The sequence below is a fragment of the Gadus morhua genome, chromosome 11 (genome assembly GCF_902167405.1).
Source record: "Gadus morhua chromosome 11, gadMor3.0, whole genome shotgun sequence".
NCBI classification, from domain to species: Eukaryota; Metazoa; Chordata; class Actinopteri; order Gadiformes; family Gadidae; genus Gadus; species Gadus morhua.
The window spans coordinates 29,190,386-29,218,206 of record NC_044058.1 but is presented as its reverse complement, the minus strand read 5'-3'; the positions used below and the strand labels follow the sequence as shown (position 1 = coordinate 29,218,206).

General features: G+C 55.3%; 1 protein-coding gene across 1 annotated transcript in view; it reads right to left on the bottom strand.

Moving 5' to 3' along the window:
- Positions 1-27,821, bottom strand: part of pole (polymerase (DNA directed), epsilon) — a 35,753-nt gene that overhangs the window by 5,996 nt on the left and 1,936 nt on the right. The window contains exons 3-41 of the mRNA XM_030370680.1: positions 27,666-27,746; positions 27,527-27,571; positions 27,305-27,397; positions 27,063-27,217; positions 26,613-26,757; positions 26,452-26,532; positions 26,256-26,363; positions 26,044-26,154; positions 25,517-25,602; positions 24,709-24,828; positions 23,985-24,117; positions 23,273-23,386; positions 22,421-22,633; positions 21,849-21,956; positions 21,399-21,527; positions 20,100-20,202; positions 18,543-18,689; positions 18,079-18,224; positions 17,688-17,836; positions 17,200-17,292; positions 16,473-16,775; positions 15,916-16,111; positions 15,145-15,359; positions 14,346-14,448; positions 12,847-12,927; positions 12,174-12,296; positions 11,558-11,767; positions 10,726-10,938; positions 9,249-9,392; positions 8,834-8,974; positions 8,535-8,688; positions 7,973-8,079; positions 7,512-7,688; positions 6,397-6,620; positions 5,539-5,759; positions 3,965-4,169; positions 2,331-2,504; positions 749-874; positions 393-525 (exon numbers count right to left, since the gene is read on the bottom strand). Of these exons, the coding sequence (XP_030226540.1) occupies positions 393-525; positions 749-874; positions 2,331-2,504; positions 3,965-4,169; positions 5,539-5,759; positions 6,397-6,620; positions 7,512-7,688; positions 7,973-8,079; positions 8,535-8,688; positions 8,834-8,974; positions 9,249-9,392; positions 10,726-10,938; positions 11,558-11,767; positions 12,174-12,296; positions 12,847-12,927; positions 14,346-14,448; positions 15,145-15,359; positions 15,916-16,111; positions 16,473-16,775; positions 17,200-17,292; positions 17,688-17,836; positions 18,079-18,224; positions 18,543-18,689; positions 20,100-20,202; positions 21,399-21,527; positions 21,849-21,956; positions 22,421-22,633; positions 23,273-23,386; positions 23,985-24,117; positions 24,709-24,828; positions 25,517-25,602; positions 26,044-26,154; positions 26,256-26,363; positions 26,452-26,532; positions 26,613-26,757; positions 27,063-27,217; positions 27,305-27,397; positions 27,527-27,571; positions 27,666-27,746 (5,610 nt within the window). The remainder of the gene's footprint in view (positions 1-392; positions 526-748; positions 875-2,330; positions 2,505-3,964; positions 4,170-5,538; positions 5,760-6,396; positions 6,621-7,511; positions 7,689-7,972; positions 8,080-8,534; positions 8,689-8,833; positions 8,975-9,248; positions 9,393-10,725; positions 10,939-11,557; positions 11,768-12,173; positions 12,297-12,846; positions 12,928-14,345; positions 14,449-15,144; positions 15,360-15,915; positions 16,112-16,472; positions 16,776-17,199; positions 17,293-17,687; positions 17,837-18,078; positions 18,225-18,542; positions 18,690-20,099; positions 20,203-21,398; positions 21,528-21,848; positions 21,957-22,420; positions 22,634-23,272; positions 23,387-23,984; positions 24,118-24,708; positions 24,829-25,516; positions 25,603-26,043; positions 26,155-26,255; positions 26,364-26,451; positions 26,533-26,612; positions 26,758-27,062; positions 27,218-27,304; positions 27,398-27,526; positions 27,572-27,665; positions 27,747-27,821) is intronic.

Sequence of the window (27,821 nt, the reverse complement as noted above, 5' to 3'; positions counted from 1 at the left end):
AGAGTCAGCTCAGAGTCAGCTCAGAGTCAGCTCCGAACCAGCTCTGAACCAGCTTTGAACCCGCCCTGGGTCAGCTCTGAACCCGCTCTGGGTCAGCTCTGAACCAGCTCTAAGGGGAGCTGGGTTAAAGCACTTGCTAATGACTAATCCTCAAATAAATCTGTGAACAACATGTCAGCACTTTAAAAGGTGTGCATACGTATTATCTACATTTCTATTTGCATTTTATATTTATTCATGTCCATACACCTTTTCGCCGTTTTCTGAATGTTTATGCTTTGCCATATTTCGTGTGTCATATATTTTCTACATAAATATATTCTTTAAATTTGTTCAACTTTATGTACATCAGTACAGAATTCCTCCTGAGTAAAGAGGTGTGCGGTGGCTACCTCCCCACAGAGGGCGCCAGAGGGCAGCTTGCCCTTCACCCCTCCGTGATTGGCCGGGTCCATCCAAAGCAGGAAGTCCCAGCAGCGGGAGAAGGAGATGGACAGCGAGTGGAAGATCTCCCGGGAGTGGATGCTGGAGGGAGGCACAGATTCAGAAGGGGAACGAATGAGCATTTGGACAGAATAGAAACACTCTAGAACAGTATAGAAACACTCTAGAACAGTATAGAAACACTCTAGAACAGAATAGACACTACTTTACAGCAGCAACGCTTGGCAGAGTAACGTCCATCATATTGTGCAAAGCGACCATAAACACGTCCTGGTCATCAGTAATCCCAGGACAGGTGAATCACCTGTTGGTGATGTACTCCACGTAGCCGATGGCGTCGTCGGTGCGGCGCTTCTTGGTGCCCAGGATGATGGTGTTGAAGTTCCCGTAGATCACGGTGGAGCCCAGACGCTTGAACTCCGCCACAAGCCTGACGCAGCACAACACCACCACCGGTTAGCGCTCCACCCTACCAATACTCACACTGCACCCAAGACCGGCCAATCAGCATCAAGTAGGCAGAACCCATAGCGACCCCATGGGCCAATCCAGGGAGCAGCTTTCCTTGTCATTTAAAACGACCACAACTCAGTGAAGACACTTGTTCATCATGTTGTGGAGGGTGTGTTACTAGACCTTCATCACGTTACTCACTGCAGTAAGACCTTCCTCATCATGTGGTTCAGGGTGTGTTACTAGACCTTCATCACGTTACTCACTGCAGTAAGACCTTTCTCATCATGTGGTTCAGGGTGTGTTACTAGACCTTCATCACGTTACTCACTGCAGTAAGACCTTCCTCATCATGTGGTTCAGGGTGTGTTACTAGACCTTCATCATGTTACTCACTGCAGTAAGACCTTCCTCATCATGTGGTTCAGGGTGTGTTACTAGACCTTCATCACGTTACTCACTGCAGTAAGACCTTCTTCATCATGTTGTGGAGGGTGTGTTACTAGACCTTCATCACGTTACTCACTGCAGGAAGACCTTCTTCATCATGTTGTGCAGGGTGTGTTACTAGACCTTCATCACGTTACTCACTGCAGTAAGACCTTCCTCATCATGTGGTTCAGGGTGTGTTACTAGACCTTCATCACGTTACTCACTGCAGTAAGACCTTCCTCATCATGTGGTTCAGGGTGTGTTACTAGACCTTCATCACGTTACTCACTGCAGTAAGACCTTCCTCATCATGTGGTTCAGGGTGTGTTACTAGACCTTCATCACGTTACTCACTGCAGTAAGACCTTCCTCATCATGTGGTTCAGGGTGTGTTACCAGACCTTCATCACGTTACTCACTGCAGTAAGACCTTCCTCATCATGTTGTTTAGGGTGTGTTACTAGACCTTCATCACGTTACTCACTGCAGTAAGACCTTCCTCATGTGGTTCAGGGTGTGTTACTAGACCTTCATCACGTTACTCACTGCAGTAAGACCTTCCTCATCATGTGGTTCAGGGTGTGTTACTAGACCTTCCTCACGTTACTCACTGCAGTAAGACCTTCCTCATCATGTGGTTCAGGGTGTGTTACTAGACCTTCATCATGTTACTCACTGCAGTAAGACCTTCCTCATCATGTGGTTCAGGGTGTGTTACTAGACCTTCATCACGTTACTCACTGCAGTAAGACCTTCTTCATCATGTTGTGGAGGGTGTGTTACTAGACCTGCATCACGTTACTCACTGCAGGAAGACCTTCTTCATCATGTTGTGCAGGGTGTGTTACTAGACCTTCATCACGTTACTCACTGCAGTAAGACCTTCCTCATCATGTGGTTCAGGGTGTGTTACTAGACCTTCATCACGTTACTCACTGCAGTAAGACCTTCCTCATCATGCGGTTCAGGGTGTGTTACTAGACCTTCATCACGTTACTCACTGCAGGAAGACCTTCTTCATCATGTTGTGCAGCGTGCGATGAAGGGCGGGGTCGTACAGCAGGGAGCTGGGCGAGCGCAGCCAGCGGTAGAAGTGCATCACCTGGTTGTCTGCGTAGACGTTGTGGTACTGGGTGATCTCCCGGACCCAGCCCACCACCATGCTCTTCAGGACCCTGAGGGACACCACGGGGCCGTGAGACGCGCAGGAACCGGCCTCAACACCGCTCTTATTCCACACACACACACACACACACACAACGTACTTCTGGCCCAGCCTGGAAGCAAGTGAATGATGTCCGTCCAGTAGGGATGGGCAAAATGATTCTTTTCCGGGAACTAGTTCTTTCACTTCAGTTCACTATAATGATTCGTTTATTTGATTCGGTCGTTTTGATTCGTTCGTTACGTCAGATTACATCTTAAAAAAAAAAACTAAAAAAAAAAATTTTTTAATTGGTCATGGGTCCGGATAGGATCGTCAAGACCGCAGTCCGCCGTTTGGAGATGCCTGCTATTTAGTAAATCAAACGTCCCACCAATAATTATACCACTTGCTTACTCTCTATATTTCATTCATGGTTTTACATTTATAATTTTATTTTACTTTACATTTGATTATTCATTGTTCAGGCATTACAGAACTTGCATGGTCATAAATAAAAAATACGAACTGCAGTTTAATTTCTTTGTTTGTTCTTAAATTGACGTAGAATGGAGCAAAGACTCCTGGGATTGGGAAATGCGTTTATCCAATAAACAGATGGAGGTCAAGTCTATTTTCGAAAAAATGTAGGGGGATATATGAGTGGCCCCACGTCGAATGGTATGACCCAAGATACGTCACACAGAGAAAGCGCGCATATTCGACGGTACCGCCTTGTCATTGGTTTACCCAGGTGCCATTCCAACACCATTGCTACCTCTCATTGGCTGAATCTTTGAGAACGTTGTAGACTCAATCAATATAAGTCGCGGGGAGACGGAGCTCTATTCGTTCGTATATTTTATTTACGTGACCATATGTTTGGTTTATGTTAAAAAAAAAAAGAATCAAAGAACCAGTTCTTCTTGTTTTGGGGAACCAGTTCTTGTCATTCACGTTCGGGATTCGTTCGTTGTAACGAATCAGTTGCGACCGACACATCCCTACCGTCCAGACATCATTCACTTGCTTCCAGGCTGTGCAAGAAGTATGTTTGGTTATTGAGGCGCACATGCAAGGAAGGAGGCGTTTTGACAGAGCACATGCGGTCAGTACGGCATTGCAGCCTTCAGATATAATTTGGTTCAACAGCCTCATCAACCTGCGCTGGCTCTTAAAGGGACATAGACACACGGGCTCTTAAAGGGACACACACACACACACACACACAGGCTCTTAAAGGGACACACACACACGAGCTCTTAAAGGGACAGACACACACGGGCTCTTAAAGGGACACACACACACACACACACAGGCTCTTAAAGGGACACACACACACAGGCTCTTAAAGGGACACACACACACGGGCTCTTAAAGGGACACACACACACGAGCTCTTAAAGGGACAGACACACACGGGCTCTTAAAGGGACACACACACACGGGCTCTTAAAGGGACATACACACGTGCCGTAGCAGACAGCGTACCTGAAGGTGTTGGAGCAGAGGGCGGTCTCGTCGTAGCTGGCCACCGCCACGGCCCCCTGGTTCCCGGACATCATGTCCTCCAGCGAGGCCTGCTGGATGACGTCGAAGCTCACCCCCAGGCTGGCCCCGCCCTCCATGTCGTTGACGTGCTGCGACTGGAGGATGGTGTTCACCGCCAGGCTCTGCAGGTCCAGCTCCACACACACTGTGGAGAGGAGGTATTGATACACACACTGTGGAGAGGGGCGGTACTGATACACACACTGTGGAGAGGGGAGGTATTGATACACACACTGTGGAGAGGGGAGGTATTGATACACACACTGTAGAGAGGGGAGGTACTGATACACACACTGTAGAGAGGGGAGGTATTGATACACACACTGTAGAGAGGGGAGGTATTGATACACACACTGTGGAGAGGGGAGGTATTGATACACACACTGTGGAGAGGGGAGGTATTGATACACACACTGTAGAGAGGGGAGGTATTGATACACACACTGTAGAGAGGGGAGGTATTGATACACACACTGTAGAGAGGGGAGGTATTGATACACACACACTGTAGAGAGGGGAGGTATTGATACACACACACTGTACAGAGGGGAGGTATTGATACACACACTGTAGAGAGGGGAGGTATTGATGCACACTGTAGAGAGGGGAGGTATTGATACACACACTGTGGAGAGGGGAGGTACTGATACACACACTGTGGAGAGGGGAGGTACTGATACACACACTGTAGAGAGGGGGGGTATTTATACACACTGTAGAGAGGGGAGGTATTGATACACACACTGTAGAGGGGAGGTATTGATACACACACTGTGGAGAGGGGAGGTACTGATACACACACTGTAGAGAGGGGAGGTATTGATACACACACTGTAGAGAGGGGAGGTATTGATACACACACTGTAGAGAGGGGAGGTATTGATACACACTGTAGAGAGGGGAGGTATTGATACACACACCGTAGAGAGGGGAGGTATTGATACACACACCGTAGAGAGGGGAGGTACTGATACACACACCGTAGAGAGGGGAGGTACTGATACACACACCGTGGAGAGGGGAGGTATTGATACACACACCGTAGAGAGGGGAGGTATTGATACACACACCGTAGAGAGGGGAGGTATTGATACACACACCGTAGAGAGGGGAGGTATTGATACACACACCGTAGAGAGGGGAGGTATTGATACACACACCGTAGAGAGGGGAGGTATTGATACACACACTGTAGAGAGGGGAGGTATTGATACACACTGTAGAGAGGGGAGGTATTGATACACACACTGTAGAGGGGGGAGGTATTGATACACACTGTGGAGAGGGGAGGTATTGATACACACTGTAGAGAGGGGAGGTATTGATACACACTGTAGAGAGGGGAGGTATTGATACACACACTGTAGAGGGGGGAGGTATTGATACACACTGTGGAGAGGGGAGGTATTGGTACACACTGTAGAGAGGGGAGGTATTGATACACACACTGTAGAGAGGGGAGGTAATGATACACACTGTAGAGAGGGGAGGTAGCACCCAGCCTGACGCCCTACCTGTGGAGTAACACCCCGGGGCGTTGATCTCCACGGACACCCGGTCGTCGCTCTCCATCACCAGCCGGCTGTCGTCGGCCTCGCGTCCCCCCAGGTCGGGCCGGGTGGTGGGGGACATCCACAGCAGGTGGTTGTGCTTCCGCAGGTGGCGGGCCAGGAACAGGTCCGAGCCGAAGATGGACACGTCCTGGGGCAGGTTCCCCACGGGCAGGTGGTAGTACCTGGAGAACCAGAGGCACGGGGAGGAAGTGAGGGCGGGACCAGAGGCACCAGGGAGGAAGTGAGGGCGGGACCAGAGGCACCGGGGAGGGAGTGAGGGCGGGACCAGAGACACCGGGGGAGGGAGTGAGGGCGGGACCAGAGGCACGGGGGAGGGATTGAGGGCGGGACCAGGGAGGGCGGGACCAGGGAGGGCGAGACCAGAGGCAACGGGGAAGAAGTGAGGGCGGGACAAGAGAGGGCGCGACCAGAGGCACCGGGGAGGGAGTGAGGGCGGGACCAGAGGCATACGGGAGGGGGTGAGGGCGGGACCAGGGAGGGCGGTACCAGGGAGGGCGGGACCAAAGAGGGCGGGACCAAAGAGGGCGGGACCAAAGAGGGCGGGACCAGAGGCACTGGGGTCACTCTGCTCTACTATGAAGAAGAGCTGCTGAGTTTATTAGAAAGGAGAAGAAGATCCAGGAGACCGATGCAGGAGATGGATTGAAGCAGCCGGTCCTTACCGGGCCAGTCCCTAGTGGGTCGTGGGGCGGTCTTACCGGGCCAGTCCCCAGTGCCTAGTGGGTCGTGGGGCGGTCTTAGTGGGGCGGTCTTACCGGGCCAGTCCCCAGTGCCTAGTGGGTCGTGGGGCGGTCTTACCGGGCCATGTCGAAGGCCTGCGACAGGCAGGAGTCCAGGTTGAGGTAGTGGCGGATCATGCGTCGAGCTCCGTGCCGCTGCCAGTCCAGGACGTTGTAGCTGATGTCGTCGGCCACGTGGACCGGCACCACGGGGAACTCCTCCAGGACGCCCATCCCCGCCGCCAGCCGCCGCAGCTCCCAGTTGGACTGCACCGCGATCAGGGTGGGCCCACGGCGCTCCTCCTGGGGGGACCACAAGGACCAGGGTCAGGACCACTAGAGACCTACCGGACCAGGACCAGGGTCAGGACCACCAGAGACCAACCGGACCAGGGTCAGGACCACTGCAGACTAACGGGGTCAGGACCACCGGAGACTAACGGGGTCAGGACCACCAGAGACGAACGGGACCAGTACCACCAGAGACCAACCGGACCAGGGTCACTAGAGACCGACCGGACCAGGGTCACTAGAGACTAACCAGACCAGGGTCACTAGAGACCAACCGGACCAGGGTCAGGGTCACTAGAGACTAACGGGACCAGGGTCAGGACCACCAGAGACTAACCGGACCAGGGTCAGGGTCACTAGAGACTAACGGGACCAGGGTCAGGACCACCAGAGACTAACCGGACCAGGAGTTTTGTTTTGGAGCGAGTAGTAGTTGTTTGGTGTGTTGTTATTGTCTACCTCGTAGTTCAGCATGTTGTTTACCTAGCAGTTGAGCATGTTGTTGTTGTTTACCTAGTAGTTGAGCATGCTGTTGTTGTTTACCTAGTAGTTCAGCTTGTTATTGTTTACCTTGTAGTTGAGCATGTTGTTGTTGTTTACCTAGTAGTTGAGCATGCTGTTGTTGTTTACCTAGTAGTTCAGCTTGTTATTGTTTACCTTGTAGTTGAGCATGTTGTTGTTGTTTACCTAGTAGTTGAGCATGTTGTTGTTGTTGTTTACCTAGTAGTTCAGCTTGTTATTGTTTACCTTGTAGTTGAGCATGTTGTTTACCTAGTAGTTGAGCATGTTGGTGTTATTGTTGTTTACCCAGTAGTTGAGCATGCTGTTGTTGTTTACCTAGTAGTTGAGCATGTTGGTGTTGTTGTTGTTTACCTTGTAGTTGAGCATGCTGTTGTTGTTTACCTTGTAGTTGAGCAGCGTGCGCTGCAGCGCCCGGTAGATGGCCTTGATGTCGTTCTCTGCGCGGACCTCGAAGGTGTGCTTCTCGGGGGGCAGCAGGTCCTCCGTGGTCTTCTCCAGCAGCGCCGTGCGCTCCACCCCGTACAGCGTGCTCAGGTTTGGCATCTGGTTACTGCGCACCTGCAGGGCAAAACGGGCTCGTTAGCCCCTCGCTAGCCCCCTCGTTAGCCCCTCGCTAGCCCCCTCGTTAGCCCCTCGCTAGCCCCCTCGCTAGCCCCCTCGTTAGCCCCTCGCTAGCCCGCTCGTTAGGCCCCTCGCTAGCCCCCCCGTAAGACCCCCCGTTAGACCCCTTGTTAGACCCCTTGTTAGCCCACACACACACACAAGACAGAGCGCCAGAGGGACAGAGAGAGAGACAGGTAGAGGAGGAGGAGGAGGAGGAGGAGGAGGAGGAGGACGGGTACCGTGTCCAGGATGAAGATGCTGGCCTTGCGCTGCGAGGGGATGAACACTCCGAACAGGGCCTTGTGACCTTGGCTGTGGTGGTACAGGTAGATGTGGCGGATGCTCCCTACAGGGGGGGGGGGAGGAGGTCAGAGGGCACCACAGGGGGTTTGATTCATACATCATGCAGCCCAATCTGTTCATGGAGCTTTACAGTCGGAGCCGCGCTGAAGGCTCTCCGAGCGCCCGTCGGGATGCGTCGCACGGAGCGCCGCCCCGTGCGCGGGTTGGGAACGTCACGCTCAGTTCAGGGAAGGGAGGGCTGACAGGCTGGACCGTCGAGGTCGTGGGTCAGAGGTCATGGGTCTGGGGTCTGGTTCGGAGTTCTCCAAAACAGACCCATGGGGTCAAAGGTTCAGCTTTCCCACAATCCCAGTGGCTTCCCTGTCAAGCAGTGGCCGTGTCAGAGGGAGAGCCATCGCTGGGGGGCGGACTGGTCTTACTGGTCTTACCGGGCTCCAGGTAGCTGAACTGGGCCAGCGCCTAGGGGCGGACTAGTCTGACTGGTGTTACTGGTCTTACCGGGCTCCAGGTAGCTGAACTGGGCCAGCGACCTCATCTCCAGGTTCTCCAGCTCGAAGGTGTCGGCCTCGCGGCCGGCCAGCGTCCGCAGCGCCTGCTTGTTGACCATACAGACACAGCCCAGCTGCACCAGGGCACGGAACAGGAGGGGCACCTGGGGGGGGGGGGTCACACACACAGAGGAGGAGGAGTCAGACACACACTGAGAGACCTGACCCATAGGGGACCTGGGGGGGAGGAGTAAACACACACACACACACACACACACACACACACACACACACGGTGGGACCAGGTACCTGCGTCTCGTAGACCCCCTCGATGTCGGGCGCGGCGAGGTCTGCGTTGATCTCGTTGATGTGCTCCTGGTACATGTCCTCCGGCACGGAGTACTCGTACAGGAAGTACACGATGTTGGAGCGCGGCAACATCCTGTTCACCTACAGACACCAACAGTTATATTCACATGACCCACAGGTACACGGTCTGTCTGTCTGTGTTAAGCTGTGATTGGACTGAATGGTCTCAAATGGCGTGACAGGCAGCTCGACCGGCCAATCGCTGGCCGGCTGCCTCCACGAGTCAGACACAGAGGTGAGGGAGCTGGAGGGCTGGACCCCCCCAGGGGTCGGACCCCCCCCCCCCCCCCCCCCCAGGGGTCGGACCCCGCCCCTCCCAGGGGTTGGACCCCCCCCCGTGGTCGTGGCGACCCACCTTGCGGTAGTTGGCCCCGTCCTCCTGCTTGGGGACCTTCTGGTTGACGTAGAAGACGCGGGGGATGTGCAGCTTCATGCAGTGGAGGTCGTTGCCCATCACGGCCCACAGACGGTACAGGCCTGGCTGGGCCGTCTCCGCTATCTGGAGGAGAGAGACCAGCGGTCAGGGGGGAGGGACACCTGGTCTACAGGACCAGGACCAGGGGAGAGGGACACCTGGTCTACAGGACCAGAGAGAGACACCTGGTCTACAGGACCAGGACCAGGGGAGAGAGACACCTGGTCTACTGGACCAGGACCAGGGGAGAGAGACACCTGGTCTACAGGACCAGGGGGGAGGGACACCTGGTCTACAGGACCAGGACCAGGGGAGAGGGACACCTGGTCTACAGGACCAGAGAGAGACACCTGGTCTACAGGGCCAGGACCAGGGGAGAGAGACACCTGGTCTACTGGACCAGGACCAGGGGAGAGAGACACCTGGTCTACAGGACCAGGGGGGAGGGACACCTGGTCTACAGGACCAGGACCAGGGGAGAGGGACACCTGGTCTACAGGACCAGAGAGAGACACCTGGTCTACAGGACCAGGACCAGGGGAGAGAGACACCTGGTCTACAGGACCAGAGAGAGACACCTGGTCTACAGGACCAGAGAGAGGTCACCTGGTCTACAATACCAGGACCAGGGGAGAGAGACACCTGGTCTACAGGACCAGGATAGAGAGGTCACCTGGTCTACAGGACCAGGGCCAGGGGAGAGAGACACCTGGTCTACAGGACCAGAGAGAGACACCTGGTCTACAGGACCAGGACCAGGGGAGAGAGACACCTGGTCTACAGGACCAGGGGAGAGAGGTCACCTGGTCTACAGGACCAGGACCAGGACCAGGGGAGAGAGACACCTGGTCTACAGGACCAGAGAGAGGTCCCTGGTCTCTGCTATCTACAGGACCAGCACTAACCATCACTAGGTTAACCCATTCCCCATATCCAACACAGACAGCTAGGTTAAGGCCCTACACCATGCTGAGTACTGTTTGTAAGTGCCAGGACGTACGACACAGATGCGAGCTGCATGCCATGTAGTAGTAACATAGACATGCCAGTTACAGTAACACAATGAATTAAAACAATGTAATAATACACTGCTCTGAGCGGACATGTGGGCGTAACGCCGCTGGCACGCGGTACACGCCCATCAGCAGACGAGAGAGGGCGTGGCCGACGCGTGGGGTGTGGTCTGTGCAGACGCAGCCAGACGCCGCGTCCCTAGGTCATATATTAGCATAACGCGATCTGATTGGCTGACGGATCCGACGCGGCCTGACAAGTTAAACTTTTCTCAACTCTTGGACGCAAGAGACGGCGCCGATGCTACGGACGGACCCACAATGCATTGCGGGAGCGTCCCATGCAAAGCCAATGAGATCCTTGGACGGGCGCGTACAGGACAGCCACGCAGAGCTCGGCTCACCTGCACGATCTGCCACGGCATGTCCAGGATGCTGCGGGCCGTCCGGCGCAGGAAGCCCCCCAGGCCGGTGGTGGGCGCGTCCCGGATCACGCCCCCGCCCACGGGCTGGGCCTCCCCGTCCCCCAGCCTCCTCCTCTTCCTCCGCTCCTTCCTCTGCCGCAGCTGCAGCTCCCACTTCTTCTTGTGGTACCGCAGCCACACCAGACGCTCCTCCTAGAGGGGGGGGGGACACACAGAGAGAGACGATCAGACCGGACACGAGAGAGAGAGAGAGAGACGATCAGACCGGACACGAGAGAGAGAGAGAGAGACGATCAGACCGGACACGAGAGAGAGAGAGAGAGACGATCAGACCGGACACGAGAGAGAGAGAGAGAGACGATCAGACCGGACACGAGAGAGAGAGAGAGAGACGATCAGACCGGACACGAGAGAGAGAGAGAGAGAGAGAGAGAGAGAGAGAGAGAGAGAGAGAGAGAGAGAGAGAGAGAGAGAGAGAGAGAGAGAGAGAGAGAGAGAGAGAGAGAGAGAGAGAGAGAGAGAGAGAGAGAGAGAGAGAGAGAGAGAGAGAGAGAGAGAGAGAGAGAGAGAGAGAGAGAGAGAGAGAGAGAGAGAGAGAGAGAGAGAGAGAGACAGACAGACGGGGAGGCAGACAGACGGGGAGGCAGACAGACGGGGAGGCAGACACGGGGAGGCAGACACGGGGAGGCAGACACGGGGAGGCAGAGACTGGTGTCAGTAACGAGCCGGTGGGGTTCGGGGGTCCTGGCTCCCGGGGTCCTGCTCCCGGGTTCCTCCAGGTCTCCGTCTCCTCTGGACGGGCGGGGCTCACCTGGGTGGTGCCCTGGGGGGGTGGGGCCCCCAGGATCTCCCTCCAGGACTGGGTGAGCTCCAGGTCCTGGGACACCCCCTGGCTCTCCTCCCCCTGGGAGGCGCGGCGCCGCTTGGTGCTGATCAGCACGGCCGGCTGCAGGGGGCGGGGGGGACGCCCGAAGTCCTCCAGGTCCGCCGCCTCGCCGGGCTGGAGGGGCTGGTGGGCCACCTGGGGGGGGGGAGAGGGAGGGAGGGGGGTGGAGGGAAGGGAGGGAGGGAGGGAGGGGGGGGAGAGAGGAGGGGAGGGGGGGGGGAGAGGGAGGGGGAGGGAGGGAGGGGGGAGAGAGGAGGGGAGGGGGGGGGGGGGAGAGGGGGGGGGGGGAGAGGAAGGGAGGTGGAGGGAGGTGGAGGAAGGGAGGGGGAGGGAGAGACAGCGATGGAGGAGGGAGAGAGAGGGGGGAAGGGAGGGAGAGACAGCGATGGAGGGGGGAGAGAGACAGACGTTAAGACAGACAGGCTAGTTGATACATTTGTCCCTCCATCTTTTCCTTGCTGTGTATTATTTGATGGCACTTTATTTCCCGCCTTCTGAAGGTGATGCTGAGCCGGTGGCGGTCTGTTGCTAGGCGACCCACCTGTCTCTTGCCCTCGCTGGTGAACAGCTCGCTGATCTTCTTCTGCTTGTAGATGTCGTTCTTCTCCAGGAGCTTCTTGTGGAGCCAGTCGGGGTGGCGGACCCTGGGGACCGGGTTCTTCACCTGGAGAACCCCATCAGAACCCCATCAGTACCCCATCAGAACCCCATCAGAGCCCCATCAGAGCCCCATCAGAGCCCCATCAGAACCCCATCAGAACCCCATCAGAGCCCCATCAGAGCCCCATCAGAGCCCCATCAGAGCCCCATCAGAACCCCATCAGAGCCCCATCAGAACCCCATCAGAGCCCCATCAGAACCCCATCAGAGCCCCATCAGAACCCCATCAGAACCCCATCAGAACCCCATCAGAGCCCCATCAGAACCCCATCAGAACCCTGGTCTAGAGTTGGTATACAAGCCCTTCGTCAGACCTTAATACGAGTAATATAGTTATAATCAAATATCCATAGCTCAGAATTCAGCCATCTCTAGTGACCCCCTACAGCCTATCAGGCTAACAGACAGACTGGGAGCACTGGACTAGTGACCCCCTACAGCCTATCAGACAGACTGGGAGCACTGGTCTAGTGACCCCCTACAGCCTATCAGGCTAACAGACAGACTGGGAGCACTGGTCTAGTGATCAGGCTAACTGGGAGCACTGGTTTGACCTGTTGCAGGGCTGCTGGGATGGTGATGATCTTCTGGATGGTGCTGCCCAGCCTCTCGATGTAGTAGTTCCAGTCCAGGATCTGGACGGGGAGGAGACAGAAGGGTCGACTAACGCGTTAAAGTGGCGCGTTAGTGGCGTTAGACGCGGCATACGCACGTAATGACGCACGTAAACGCACCAACGCAAAAAGTTCAAAAAATTGAACTTTTGACGCGCCTACGCGTGACGCTTAGCCGCGGTAGCCAATCAGCGTGGAGCTTGACCCGACGTCACTGGCAGAGAGTAGTGACGCTTGCACAGAAGCATACGGCCGACATCTTTCTTTATTCTGGGTGGAAATAGTAACATAGTTACGCCATTAAAAGCATTTATGTAAAAAAAATTAGCGAGAAATGTGCATTTTACTTTCATAATGTTCGCTCGGTGAACGTGAAAGATGTTGGGTTAGACGAAGAGGGAACGCTCCGTTCACTTGCATGGACAGCGTCTCTGGTTGCTAAGCAACCTCAACGTCTTGGCGGACTATTTCTCTGCTGATCAACACTACGAATGCTGGAAACACACCAGACACACCATGTGAAGTTATTTAACCCGAATCGTGTTATTTATATCCGAGATTATTTAATCTAACCCGATCTAAACTCTATCATGCACCCAAACACGGCGGCGTTTGGGTTTCCTACCTCGGATTCCTAAATCCAGCGCAGCCACGGCGTTGGGCGCGTTGAACCGTTTTTGTGACACACAATGATCAAGCGTCAGGTTAGGCGCATTATGCGCGTTTTTTAACCCGAAAAGCGCGTGCAGTGTGGCCTTAGCTTAAGACCCATCACGGAGCAGTGGACCTGGTGCCAGGACCACCGCACCGAATAAAGAGAGGACTAGACTGCACCTTTACAGAGCTCCACTGGGAATTAATAGTCATGAGAATAATAAGGCAACATATTTTATTTTATAAAGATGTATTGAGCTATTTTCTCAAAGAAACCCGATATAGTAAGATATAATATTGTGTAGGAGTAAAATAATAATCATATATTTTTTGGAAATCAGCTTGAAATGTTGATCAACAATATCTTAGAGACCAGGTCGTGTTGAGGTCAGGGCGTGTTGAGGTCAGAGGTCGGGGTGTGCTGAGGTCAGGGCGTGTTGAGGTCAGGGCGTGTTGAGGTCAGGGCTGAGGTCAGGTCGTGTTGAGGTCAGAGGTCAGGGCGTGTTGAGGTCAGGACGTGCTGAGGTCAGGGTGTGTTGAGGTCAGGGCGTGTTGAGGTCAGGGCGTGTTGAGGTCAGAGGTCAGGGCGTGTTGAGGTCAGGGCGTGTTGAGGTCAGAGGTCAGGGCGTGTTGAGGTCAGGGCGTGTTGAGGTCAGAGGTCAGGGCGTGCTGAGGTCAGGGCGTGTTGAGGTCAGAGGTCAGGGCGTGTTGAGGTCAGAGGTCAGGGCGTGTTGAGACCAGGGCGTGTAATCAGGGCGTGTGATCAGGGCGTGCGTGGGTCGTACCGTGCGGATGTCCATGTCGTGCAGGGCGGGGGTCTTCAGCCACTTCCTCAGGAAGTGCTTCTTCACGCTGGGCTCGGCCTGGAAGATGGCCATGGGGATGGCTCTGACGGGGAGACAACAGCCACACGGTTACAGGCAGAGGAGCCAGGGTACACACGGTACCAGCTTCAGCCATAAGCATACTCCTTATCATGTTGGCATGGCAACCGGGTAACCAGGTAGTCTGGTCTATTTAAAGGCTGTGTCAGCGATGTCGGGTGACGTCTCTTCTGTCGGTTTTGAGGCGAGATCCCAAACAAACAAACAGAGCCCGCTCGCCCCCCCCCTTCCGTGTTTCGTGCATCCAGTAAAATCTATCATGAACCCAGCGCAAAACCCCACAGCACCCACCCCTGGTCGGTGATTGGTTGGAATACTATTTATTTTGGTTTTAATTACCATTTGTTTCTGTGTATGACCTCGGGGCACAGGCCGCCTACAGAGACGTGTTTCTTGACAGCCTGCTTATTGGGCGGGCGGCTGGCGGATCGTGAGGAACGGTCAGATGAATGTCATCACTGATGTTTCGGCCTAGAATCGCTGATAACCTTTAAGTGTCGTGCTAAATCCTCAACTGTAACGTTTGACGATACACGAACAGTTATTACAATTATGATAATGTTAGGATTAGCAGCATTGAAGACACTGACAATAGATTGCATACCAAACAAACAAGGATTAGTCAAGAGCTTGCAGATTACAAAGGGTTAATGTCAACCCCCTGACCCTCTGGGTCTGACCCTTGACCCCGGCGCCCCACCTCTCGGTGACGGGGGCCCCCTCGGGCTTCCTGGAGATGACGTAGCGGCAGCTGAGCCCGGCGTCCTTCACCATCTGGTCGCCCAGGAACTCGGCCAGCCGCTTGGCCGTGCTGATGGACGTGGACTTCTGCTCGCCGTAGTCCTCCAGGCGCCGCGACATGGAGCGGTTCTCCGAGATCAGCTCGAACAGCTCCGCGTCCGGCATGTTGGCCGCCTGGCGAGGCCGGAGGGGGCGGGAGGAGATCAGATCGGATGAGACGAGGTGAGACGAGGTGGGCCCAGACCAGACGAGTGGAGAGGAGATCAGATCGGATGAGACGAGGTGAGACGAGGTGGGCCCAGACCAGACGAGAGGAGATCAGATCAGATGAGACGAGATGAGACGAGGTGGGCCCAGACCAGACGAGAGAGATCAGATGAGACGAGCCAGGAGGACAGAGAGTAACCGAAGGTTCTCCAACGCTAACCGAAGGTTCCAGCACACACTGAAGGTTCCCCGCTCACTGAAGGTTCCCCGCTCACTGAAGGTTCCCCACTCACTGAAGGTTCCCCACTGACTGAAGGTTCCCCACTGACTGAAGGTTCCCCACTCACTGAAGGTTCCCCACTCACTGAAGGTTCCCCACTCACTGAAGGTTCCCCACTGACTGACGGTTCCCCACTGACTGAAGGTTCCCCACTGACTGACGGTTCCCCACTGACTGACGGTTCCCCACTGACTGACGGTTCCCCACTGACTGACGGTTCCCCACTGACTGACGGTTCCCCACCTTGCTGTAGAGCACGTCCAGCCAGTAGTCGGCCACCTTGGCCACGGAGGCGTAGACCTCGTCCAGGGTGGTGCCCTTCAGGAACGACTCGAACACGGAGGACTGGAAGATCTTGATGAGCTGGAGCTCACCCCTCCTCTTCACCTCGAAGCCCTTCAGCTCGGCCAGGGAGCCGTCCTCGTTGAACACAGCGTACCTGGACACCGGGGGTCAGCCTCTCAGCATCAGCAAGGCCCTTACCCCCTTTTGTTCAACCTTTACAGATCTTTTTCAACATGTCTGCAGCATGTATTTCTGCACCAGTACACCAAAACAAGCTCCTTATGTATGGATCCTCTATCTACATTGACAGACATCTATCCATCTATAATACGTATCAACAAGCAGGCCTTTATCCATAATGACGTGCATCTAAAGTTAAATCTTAACTAAAGGTTGTTTGCATAAAGTATCCGCTAAAAGTACTGTGTAGTACATGTACTACACAGTACATGTACGCTTCCACCCTCTGAACTGGAGGATTGCCCCGGCCCTGCTCCCTGCCCCCCGTCTCTTACCTCTTCTTCAGCTTCTTGCCCTCCTCCTTGGAGGCGGGCAGGATCATGGCGAGGTACGGCCCGTCCACCTCGAAGAAGATGCTGTTCTCGGCGCGCGTGGCGTAGGTGAGCGTGGCGGGGTCGACCAGCTCCTGGTACTGATCGTTGGTGAAGCCCTCCTTCACCAGGATGTTCAGCATGGCGCCCGGGTACGAGATGGTCACCTTCGCCTTCTTCTCCATGCTCGTCTTCACCACAAAGTTCTCCGGGAAGGTGTTGGGGAGAACGCACCAGATCCCGTCTGTGTCCAGCTCCAGCGGGCGTCTGGTCAATGGGGAGGGAGAGGCAGAGACAGAGACAGAGACAGAGACAGAGACAGAGAGACAGAGAGACAGAGAGAGAGAGAGACAGAGACAGAGACAGAGACAGAGACAGAGAGACAGAGAGACAGAGAGACAGAGAGACAGAGACAGAGACAGAGCGAAAGGGGGAAATATAAATTAAAGAAAACCAAACAGGAATTCCCTGTATGTTTTATATCAACGATTCCATCCAGCATGTCATCCCCAATATCTCATTCTAGAAAAGGTTTAGCGGGATGAGAGAAGGGTAAGGAGGTGTGATCTGTCCTTTGAACCAACTACCCATCATAACTTTTGCCAGAAAAATAGAGAGACAGAAGCAGCGAGAGACAGAAAGAGACAAGGAGACGGACAGACAGTGAGACGGACAGACAGAAGGTCCTCACCCAATCTGCTCGATGAGCTCCCTGGCCTGGGTGATGATGTTGGCTCCGGTGAAACACACGATGCCCGCCATCTCCATGGAGTACCATCGAGCCCTGAGGAGACAGCATCGTCAGCCTCTGAACCCCGGGAGCTCCTCCCTGCCTCCATCTTAACAGAGCCCCAGCCTCTCAGCCACGCAAGTTACAGTACTGACATTCTCAGACCTTTTTTTGGCATATGTTACATATTTATTGTTATTTTTATCTTTATATTTTATACTCTATTCATATTTATAATTTCTCTTGAGCAGAGGAATTGTGAGACTAATAATTTCCCTGGGATTAATAAAGTACTGATTCTAAATCTCATCTCCCCCAACATCTCGTTCCTAGCAGCTCGTGTGCAGGTGAAGGGCATCATGGGAAACCTGAACCCCATCCACACCAACACGCTCCTGCTAGCAGCCCAGGTCCTGGTGCAGTGCATTATGGGATGGCGGGCTGCGTACCCCTTCCTCATGACGTAGCCGTAGAAGGAGTTGAGGATGCACTTGTGGGCGAGCTGCAGCGAGTCGTACAGGATCTCCATGTTCTTGCAGCGCTTGGCCTCCGCCGCGTCCCCGCTGTCCAGCGCCGACGACAGCTTCTTCTTCCACACCTGGGGGGCGAGAGCAACGTCAACCGCAGACACAGGCCGGTCGGGTCAGACCACTTGGTTTGTGACAGGGAGGGCGAGAGGAGGAGATGGAGCATTCTAAAGTGTAACAACCCCACGAGAATACATGTGGGAGCTGGTTCTCTGTGACCCCTGAAATGATGTTGAGATGTGTCTTGGTGAAGACGTGACTTGTTGCAGTTGTGGAGTAGTGTGTGAAGCAGCTCTCAGTTCTCCGGGTTCACCTTGTGCAGGCCCTTGAACTCGTATCGCCGGTCCCTGAAGGCGCGGACCGTGTCCACGTAGAAGGAGTTCTCCCGCTGGCAGATGGTGGTCACCTTCTCCTCCAGACGCGTGTGGTGCACCTTCTTGTAGGCCTTCTTACAGTAGTCTGACAGACAGACAGACAGACAGAGAGGCAGACAGACAGACAGAGAGGCACGGAGCCGCCGGTCAGAGAACACATCTAGAGCTGACACTGGCCACCGGAGGTACCATCGGAGAGACCATCGGAGAGACCACCGGAGGTACCACCGGAGGTACCATCGGAGAGACCACTGCCTATGACGTAACACTTGGAGTAGTGAGGCTTGTTTATGTTGGCCTCCCGGTCCCCTAGCCCCGCCCTCCCCTCCCACCCCCACCCTTCTACCCCTCTGTATGTACGGCCCTCCAGTATGACGGTTGTGTTGGACGGTGCCTGGCTCACCTGCGAGGCGTTTCTTCTCGTGCTTGGCCTGGTCCTCGCGGTTCAGCGAGTGGAAGGCGCGGGGCGGGCCGTTGGGGAAGAACGGCGGGAACTTCTCCGACTCCAGCTGCTGCTGGATCCGGTGGAACTCACTGCGGCTCGCTGGCACTGGGGGGGGGGGGGAGGGAGAGGGAGAGAGGGAGAGGGAGGGAGAGAGAGAGGGGAGAGAGAGGGAGAGGGAGAGAGAGAGGGGGGAGAGAGGGAGAGGGAAGGAGAGAGAGGGGGAGAGAGAAAGAGAGAGAGGGAGGGAAGGAGTGAGAGAGGGGGGAGAGAGAGAGAGAGAGAGAGAGAGGGGGGAGAGAGGGAGAGGGAAGGAGAGAGAGGGGGAGAGAGATAGAGAGAGAGAGAGGGAGGGAAGGAGTGAGAGAGGGGGGAGAGAGAGAGAGAGAGGGAGAGAGAGAGAGGGGGAGAGAGGGAAGGAGTGAGAGAGGAGGAAAGAAAGAATCAAATGATGCATCAGAATCTGGTTTTGTGGCGCCCATTGCTACGGCTGCTCCACCAGTATCAGTATTCCTCTGGAAGGGGAACCGTGTCTTACTGATCTCCCCCCTCCTCTAACGTCAGAGTACGGTCCAGGTGTCTTAGTGATCTCCCCCCTCCTCTAACGTCAGAGTACGGTCCAGGTGTCTTATGCCGCTTTTCCACTGCATGGTACCAGCTCGACACGACTCGACTCGACTCGACTCAGCTCGCCTTTTTTGCGTTTCCACCGCGAAAACATGGTATCTGGTACCTGAAGTGGCTGCTTTTCCTAGTACCGCCTCGCTCTAGGTTCCAAGCGGCTGAGCCGATGCTAAAAGGTGACGTCGGCAGACGGCCGGCCACTGATTGGCCAGAGAGTGTGACGAAGTCACGAGAGCGACATGGCCACCATGCTGGTAACAGCCATAGCAGCGCCGCAGCCAACATATTCCACTTCTTCAACATGCCAGCTAATAATACGAACACGAATACCATCGCATCGATGTCCTCCATTGTTGTTATGTGTGTTCTGTCCATGTGTGGGTTACGTAGGTGTTGTTTGCGTCGCGTACAAAAATACGTCACGGCCCTTTCGCGCAGCCGACCCCGCCCACGTCCCGGAGGTACTATTTGCGGTGGAAAAGGACCCGCGCTGCTACCGTGTCGAGTCGTGTCGAGTCGTGTCGTGTCGAGTCGAGCTACATGTGCGGTGGAAAAGCGGCATAAGTGATCTCCCCCCTCCTCTAACGTCAGAGTACGGTCCAGGTGTCTTACTGATCTCCCCCCTCCTCTAACGTCAGAGTACGGTCCAGGTGTCTTACTGATCTCCCCCCTCCTCTAACGTCAGAGTACGGTCCAGGTGTCTTACTGATCTCCCCCCTCCTCTAACGTCACAGTACGGTCCAGGTGTCTTACTGATCTCCCCCCTCCTCTAACGTCAGAGTACGGTCCAGGTGTCTTACTGATCTCCCCCCTCCTCTAACGTCAGAGTACGGTCCAGGTGTCTTACTGATCTCCCCCCTCCTCTAACGTCAGAGTACGGTCCAGGTGTCTTACTGATCTCCCCCCTCCACTGCCAGGACATCTTCTTCTGGCAGTTGGCTCCCGGCTTGTTGAAGTCGCAGGCGGCGCAGATGGCCTCGTCCACCATGGCGTAGGGCTGTGGGGGGGGGGACACGTTCATCCCTTAGTCCTCATGCTCTCATCCATAGACTCTCGCAGTGGGTTTGGGGAGCAGGACTAAAGAGCAGGTCTAAGGGTCATCTCTTGTGGAGGGGCCCGGGGTTCAAACCTGGAACCGCTCAGCAGGGAGTCCAACCCCCTCTGCGCTCTAGCCCCGCCCTCAGGATAGCATCAACCCCCTCTGCGCTCTAGCCCCGCCCTCAGGATAGCATCAACCCCCTCTGTGCTCTAGCCCCGCCCTCAGGATAGCATCAACCCCCTCTGCGCTCTAGCCCCGCCCTCAGGATAGCATCAGTACACATCTAATTAAACTTTGTTTCTTTGGGACACAAAAATATCATTTCCAGCTATGACTGCTTTGCCTGTAAAGTTGTGCATTGACTATAAAACAACCGTACTGCAGTAGGGTGGAAACACGCTACATGTATGAAGCTGAGCTGCAGTAGGGTAGTAACACGCTACATGTATGAAGCTGAGCTGCAGTAGGGTAGTAACACGCTACATGTATGATGCTGAGCTGCAGTAGGGTGGTAACACGCTACATGTATGATGCTGCAGTAGGGTGGTAACACGCTACATGCATGATGCTGCAGTACGGTGGTAACACGCTACATGTATGATGCTGAGCTGCAGTAGGGTGGTAACACGCTACATGTATGATGCTGCAGTAGGGTGGTAACACGCTACATGTGTGATGCTGCAGTAGGGTGGTAACACGCTACATGTATGATGCTGAGCTGCAGTAGGGTGGTAACACGCTACATGTATGATGCTGCAGTAGGGTGGTAACACGCTACATGTGTGATGCTGCAGTAGGGTGCTAACACGCTACATGTATGATGCTGAGCTGCAGTAGGGTGGTAACACGCTACATGTATGATGCTGCAGTAGGGTGGTAACACGCTACATGTGTGATGCTGAGCTGCAGTAGGGTGGTAACACGCTACATGTATGATGCTGAGCTGCAGTAGGGTGGTAACACGCTACATGTATGATGCTGGGGCTGCAGTAGGGTGGTAACACGCTACATGTATGATGCTGGGGCTGCAGTAGGGTGGTAACACGCTACACGTATGATGCGTGGGCTGCAGTAGGGTGGTAACACGCTACACGTATGATGCGTGGGCTGCAGTAGGGTGCTAACACGCTACAGGTGTGGCGTGGGCTGCGTACCTGCAGCCGGTTGGTGAGGATGATGTTGGGGTACATGGCGGCCACGTCCAGATGGTAGATGAGGGGGCACTCTATTCGGTTGGGGACCTCCTTCAGAGACACCAGCTTGGCCTTGATCTCCTCACACAACTGGACACGGAGTCATTCAACTCAACTTTATCAATATTGAGGATCATCTTAGACAACAGTAAGTAGTTCAATGTGAGGACGCCGTAAAGCCTACAAGCACATGACTACCAGGAACAACGCTTACACTTCGAACAGCAAAATGTAACAAAAAGTGCTTTACATGAAAACTAGGAAACAAAAGAATGATGGAATGAAATAAGACAATCAACTAGGCTCGAATAAGAATACCAGGCCAATCTTTGAGCCCGGCAGCAACACTTGCTCAGAATAATGCTAGCAACAATGCTAATGATGAGATGTAGACGATGAAGGGCAGCCCACCTCCTCAAAGTTGGTGACCTGGTCCATGGGGATCTTCTCCTCTTCCTCGATGGCGTGGCGCAGGGTCATCTCCACCCGCTGGTACAGGAAGTCGAACGCCGCCGGGTTCTGACCGCACACAACGGAACGACCAACACAGTTAACACAGCGCACACAATGAACACAACAGACAAAATAAACACAACGGAACGACCAACACAGTTAACACAGCGCACACAACAGAACAACCAACACAGTTAACACAGCGCACACAACCAACAGTTAACACAGCGCACACAACGAACACAACAGACAAAACTAACACAATGAACACAACCAACACAGTTAACGCAACGAACGCGACGAACACAGTTAACGCAACGAACACATCAATGTTTGATCTCCTTTCAGTTAAAATTTCCTGTACTATATGCAAAGTAACCCCCAGTTCCCGTCTGAGATTAAGAAAAGGTCCTTCCTATCTTACACCGTGTGTGACCTGGGGGGTCACGTACCCCCCCCCCCCCCCCCCCCCCCCCCCCCCCCAGAGAGACCCCCGATGAGAGGGAACCCTGCGCCCCACTGGAGCGTACCATCTTGAAGCGGCAGGGGATGTCGCTGCGGAACACCCCGGACTCCAGGGCCTCCACGTGCCCGCCCACGTAGGTCTCCGAGTCCAGCACGTGACCGTCGGCCGTCAGCTTGTTGAACACCTGCTCCTGCTTGTTGGGGAACACGATGTTGGCGTGGAAGGCCTGCACCATCAGCAGCGCCTCGCACAGCGTGCCCGAGCCCTTCCTCAGCACCTGGGGACACAGACCACAGGGGTGAGCCAGGGGGGAGGAGGACCAGGAACCAGGAGGAGGACCAGGGACCAGGAGGAGGACCAGGAGGAGGACCCCCAGGAACCAGGAGGAGGACCAGGAGGAGGACCAGGAAGAGGACCAGGAGGAGGACCCCCAGGAACCAGGAGGAGAACCAACACCAACCAGAGACCCCAACACAACCCCTTCAATTGCATAATCCTGAACCCCAGTTGCAGTCTTAAAGGTCTTCACACCACGGGGAGAAGCTCCCAGAGCCTGGACCAGGACCCAGAGGACCTGGACCAGGACCCAGAGGACCAGGACCAGGACCCAAAGGACCAGGACCCAGAGGACCAGGACCCAGAGGACCAGGACCCAGAGGGGCCGGGCCCCCAGCAGGCGGCTGAGCACCAGGGCCCTTGTGGGGCCGGTGTAGGGCGGGCCTTGTCCGACCAGGTGAGAGCAGGTAGGACAGGTAGGACAGGTAGGACAGGTAGGACCTACGGGCCGCGTCCGACCAGGTGGACAGGTAGGACAGGTAGGACAGGTAGGACAGGTAGGACAGGTAGAGCAGGTAGGACAGGTAGGACAGGTAGAGCAGGTAGGACAGGTAGGACAGGTAGGACAGGTAGGACCTACCTCGTCGGGCTCCATGGGGATGATGGTGCAAAGGGCGAAGATGAAGGGGTGGACGTACTTCATGTAGAGGTAGTACGTGGCCACGGCGTCCGACACAGAGTAGGTGGCCAAGGTCTGGGGAGACAGGAGAACCACTGGTACCACTTCTACACCATCGCGTTCACACGGGGACACGGAACCGGTTGGACCCGGATCACCGCCGTCCTGCTCAGTGTCATGGTGCTCAAACCACGCCCTACTTTTGTTTGCATGTTGTTGTTGTTGTTGTTGTTGTTGTTGTTTGCGTGTGTATGTGTCTGTCTGCGTGTGTGTCTGTGCGTCCATCTGTGAGTGTCTGTCTGCGTGTGCGTATGAATGTGTGTGTGTGTCAGTGTGTGTCTGTGTGCGTCTGCGTGTGTGTGTGTATGCGTGCGCCTGGGTGCGTGTGTCTGCCCATGCATCTGCATGTGTCTGTCTGTGTGTCTGTGTCTGTCTGCGTGTGTATCTGCGTCTGTGTGTCTGTGTGCGTGTGTGTCTGCGTGTGTGTGTCTGTGTGCGTCTGCGTGTGTGTGTCTGTGTGCGTCTGCGTGTGTGTGTCTGTGTGCGTCTGCGTGTGTCTGTGTGCGTCTGCGTGTCTGTGTGCGTGTGTGTCTGCGTGTGTGTGTCTGTGTGCGTCTGCGTGTGTGTGTCTGTGTGTGTCTGCGTGTGTGTGTCTGTGTGCGTCTGCGTGTACCTGTGGCTCCTCGGTGGCCATGCGACACATCTCCTCGGGGTCCAGCTCCACGGGGTCGTAGCTCAGCTTGGCCTTCGCCGCCGCCTTCAGGTTGTGGCTGCCGACCGGCAGGTAGCTGTCCCTCTTCACCCACCTGGGGTCCACAGGGGTCAGCACGGGGTCAACAGGGGTCAACGAGGTCAGCACGGAGTCAACAGGGGTCAGCACGGGGTCAACAGGGGTCAACACATCTATGAAGGCCTGATCAAAGTCGACCATCAAAGCCACAACTCTTCTGCTTCAGCAGCACCGTGGTGGAACGAGCGCCCTGTCGACGTCAGGACCGCAGAGTCGCTCACCAGCTTCTGGAAGGCTTAAATCTCACTCGCTCAGTTCACCTGGACTCTGCATAGCCGCCCCACCTCGCCCACCGCCCTGTGACACGCTGTATGTTGTACGTCCTGGCCCTTAAAACAGTACTTAGCATCGTGTAGCATCTTACCCTAGCTATCTCTGTTGTATACGGGGAACGGGTTAACCTGGTAATGGTTAGTGCTTGGCACTTGGTTCTATGAACATCCTTACTGTACCCACAGAGATATATTGTTGTTTCTCTTTCTTCTGACTAATGTACTTATTGTAAGTTCCTTTGGATAAAAGCGTGGCCACAACCGGGCCGTCCCAGCCTATCAGAGCTCTAGGAGGGTCTGGAGCCTCGGTGTCCCAGCAGCAGGCGGAGCCCCACCTGAAGCTGTCCATGTGGATGGCCTGCGAGGACTTGTACTCCCCCTGGTTGTCCTTCTGGAAGCCGATCTCCTTGTACATGGTGAGGCCGTGCTGCAGCGCCCGGGTCTCCACAAAGGGCCTGGAGAGAACCCGGGAGGGGGCACAGGAGCAAGGCATCAGGAGAGAACCCGGGAGGGGGCACAGGAGCAAGGCATCAGGAGAGAACCCGGGAGGGGGCACAGGAGCAAGGCATCAGGAGGGACCGAGGAGAGGGCACAGGAGCAAGGCATCAGGAGGGACCGGGGAGGGGGTACAGGAGCAAGGCATCAGGAGGGTACAGGAGCAAGGCATCAGGAGGGACCGGGGAGGGGGTACAGGAGCAAGGCATCAGGAGAGAACCCGGGAGGGGGTACAGGAGCAAGGCATCAGGAGGGACCGGGGAGGGGGCACAGGAGCAAGGCATCAGGAGGGACCCGGGAGGGGGCACAGGAGCAAGGCATCAGGAGGGACCCGGGAGGGGGCACAGGAGCAAGGCATCAGGAGAGAACCCGGGAGGGGGTACAGGAGCAAGGCATCAGGAGAGAACCCGGGAGGGGGCACAGGAGCAAGGCATCAGGAGGGACCCGGGAGGGGGCACAGGAGCAAGGCATCAGGAGAGAACCCGGGAGGGGGTACAGGAGCAAGGCATCAGGAGGGACCGGGGAGGGGGTACAGGAGCAAGGCATCAGGAGGGACCGGGGAGGGGGTACAGGAGCAAGGCATCGGGGGGGACCGGGGAGGGGAGTGGAGGGAGACGAGGGGTACGCAGGGAGCTTGTCTGAGCTCACCAATCAAAGAAGTCCCCGTTGTACGTGACAAAGATGTTGGGCTTGGTCTCTAGAACGTGATCGAAGAACCGCTGAATGAGGGCTGCCTGGAGGAGAGATCACATGCAGTGGACCACGTTACACTGGAATAAGGATAGCGTTACACTGGAATAAGGCTAGCGTTACACTGGAATAAGGCTAGCGTTACACTGGAATAAGGCTAGCGTTACACTGGAATAAGGCTAGCGTTACACTGGAATAAGGCTAGCGTTACACTGGAATAAGGCTAGCGTTACACTGGAATGAGGCTAGCGTTACACTGGAATGAGGCTAGCGTTACACTGGAATAAGGATAGCGTTACACTGGAATAAGGATAGTGTTACACTGGAATAAGGCTAGCGTTACACTGGAATAAGGCTAGCGTTACACTGGAATAAGGCTAGCGTTACACTGGAATAAGGCTTTAAACACTGTTCAGACTATGTGTTACACTAGAGTAAGGCTTTAAACAAGCTGCTGAGAACTTCATCCGTTTCATTGCCCATACCTCATCAGCCTCGTTGAAGACGGTGAAGGGGCCTTCGTATTCGGGCTTGGGAGTGAACTCAAAGTCCTCGATGTCCTCGGACACGATCTCTCGGTTTGTGATGAGGAAGCCCTTCAAAACAAGACGGGTTAACGCCAGTGGTGGAGAGCAGGACCTCTGAAGGCACGGACAGAGTACAAGAGGGGGAGAGCAGCCGTGAAGTGAGCCCACACCTGTCCGTCGATCATGTAGGAGATCATCATGATCTGGTCCGTCTCTGCGTCCGGGAACTTCAGAGGCAGCTTGGTGGTCTCGATGTCGAAGGCCAGAACGACCGGGTCCTAGGGAAGAGCAGAGACACACGTGATGCCCACCGGGGAACGAACCCGATGCGAGGACGAGGTACGGAGCTGCAGCAGGGGTTCTTACGGGTCGCTCGACCAGGTCGTCCCGGCGGACGATCTCCGGAGGGTAGGCGGTGCCGCGGTACCGGACGTTGTACCAGTGGGCCTGAGGAGAGGAGGGAGCGTCAGAACACCCAGAGCCCCCAGAGCGTCCCCACAGGAGAGCTGAACCGAACCGGGCCTCACCACGTGGATCTTCAGGTCGATGGACACACGGACGTGGTAGGGCACGTCGTACTCCCTCATGTCCACCACGTTGTCCAGCTGGTCCGACATCTTCTTGTAGCGCCCGTCCTCCTCCTCCATCGTCACGCTGCCGCCCGCCATGGCACTGAGGAGCAGAACCAGAGAACCCACGGGTCAGAGGAACCACGGGTCAGAGGAGCAGAACCACGGGTCAGAGGAGCAGAACCACGGGTCAGAGGAGCAGAACCACGGGTCAGAGGAACCACGGGTCAGAGGAGCAGAACCACGGGTCAGAGGAGCAGAACCACGGGTCAGAGGAACCACGGGTCAGAGGAGCAGAACCACGGGTCAGAGGAGCAGAACCACGGGTCAGAGGAGCAGAACCCAGGGATCAGAGGAACAGCGAGGCCAGGGGAACCCCGTGTGGCCGTGCGTTCTCGGTCTCGGTACCTGGACAGCATGGTGGTGTAGGCGTCGTTGGACTGCTCCCGCTCCCGGTTCTTCCGGACGGCAGGAGCGATCTCGCGGCGGACCCTGGTGAGGTCGTCCACCGTGCTGAAGGACAGCTTGACGTAGCTCCTCTTCAGGCCCACCAGGTGGTTGGGCTGGGGACACAAACACCCGTCAGACCTGGACTGGGCCGACTGGTGACAGCGTGGGCCTCAGGGGCCGAACTCAGGGGCTGTACTCACCAGGTCCAGGTCCTCCTTGGAGATCACCTCCAGCTTGGACAGCCTGCCCTGGTACTTCTTGGAGAGGTAGGAGATGACCTCCCGCTCACAGTTCTGGGGGAGGACGAGATCATTCTTACTCTAAATATCCTTAATATCTTAGAATGTTTGATGTTTATTATGCTCAATATCTTAATGACTATCTGCCTCATCAAAGAGGCCCATCAGGAGACTTTCACTCACCTTTTTAGTGGCTATGTAGAAGTAGGGCTTGAAGGGGAGTGCTGCCTGCAGGCAGAAGGACGAAGCAGGAATACACATGAGGCACTGTACGGTAACCGATGGCGATGACATAGCCATCTGCAGCACTGAATCAAATCACCTTGAAGCGACTTCCGTCCTCCTGGATGAAGTAGTAATCCACAGCACCGACCAGTCGTTTGTCCTCGTCCAGGATCTCAGTCTGCAGCAGAGAAAAGGACCCAGGAGTCATTAACGTCCACCTCAAGCAGACGCACACAGGAATACCACCCAGACG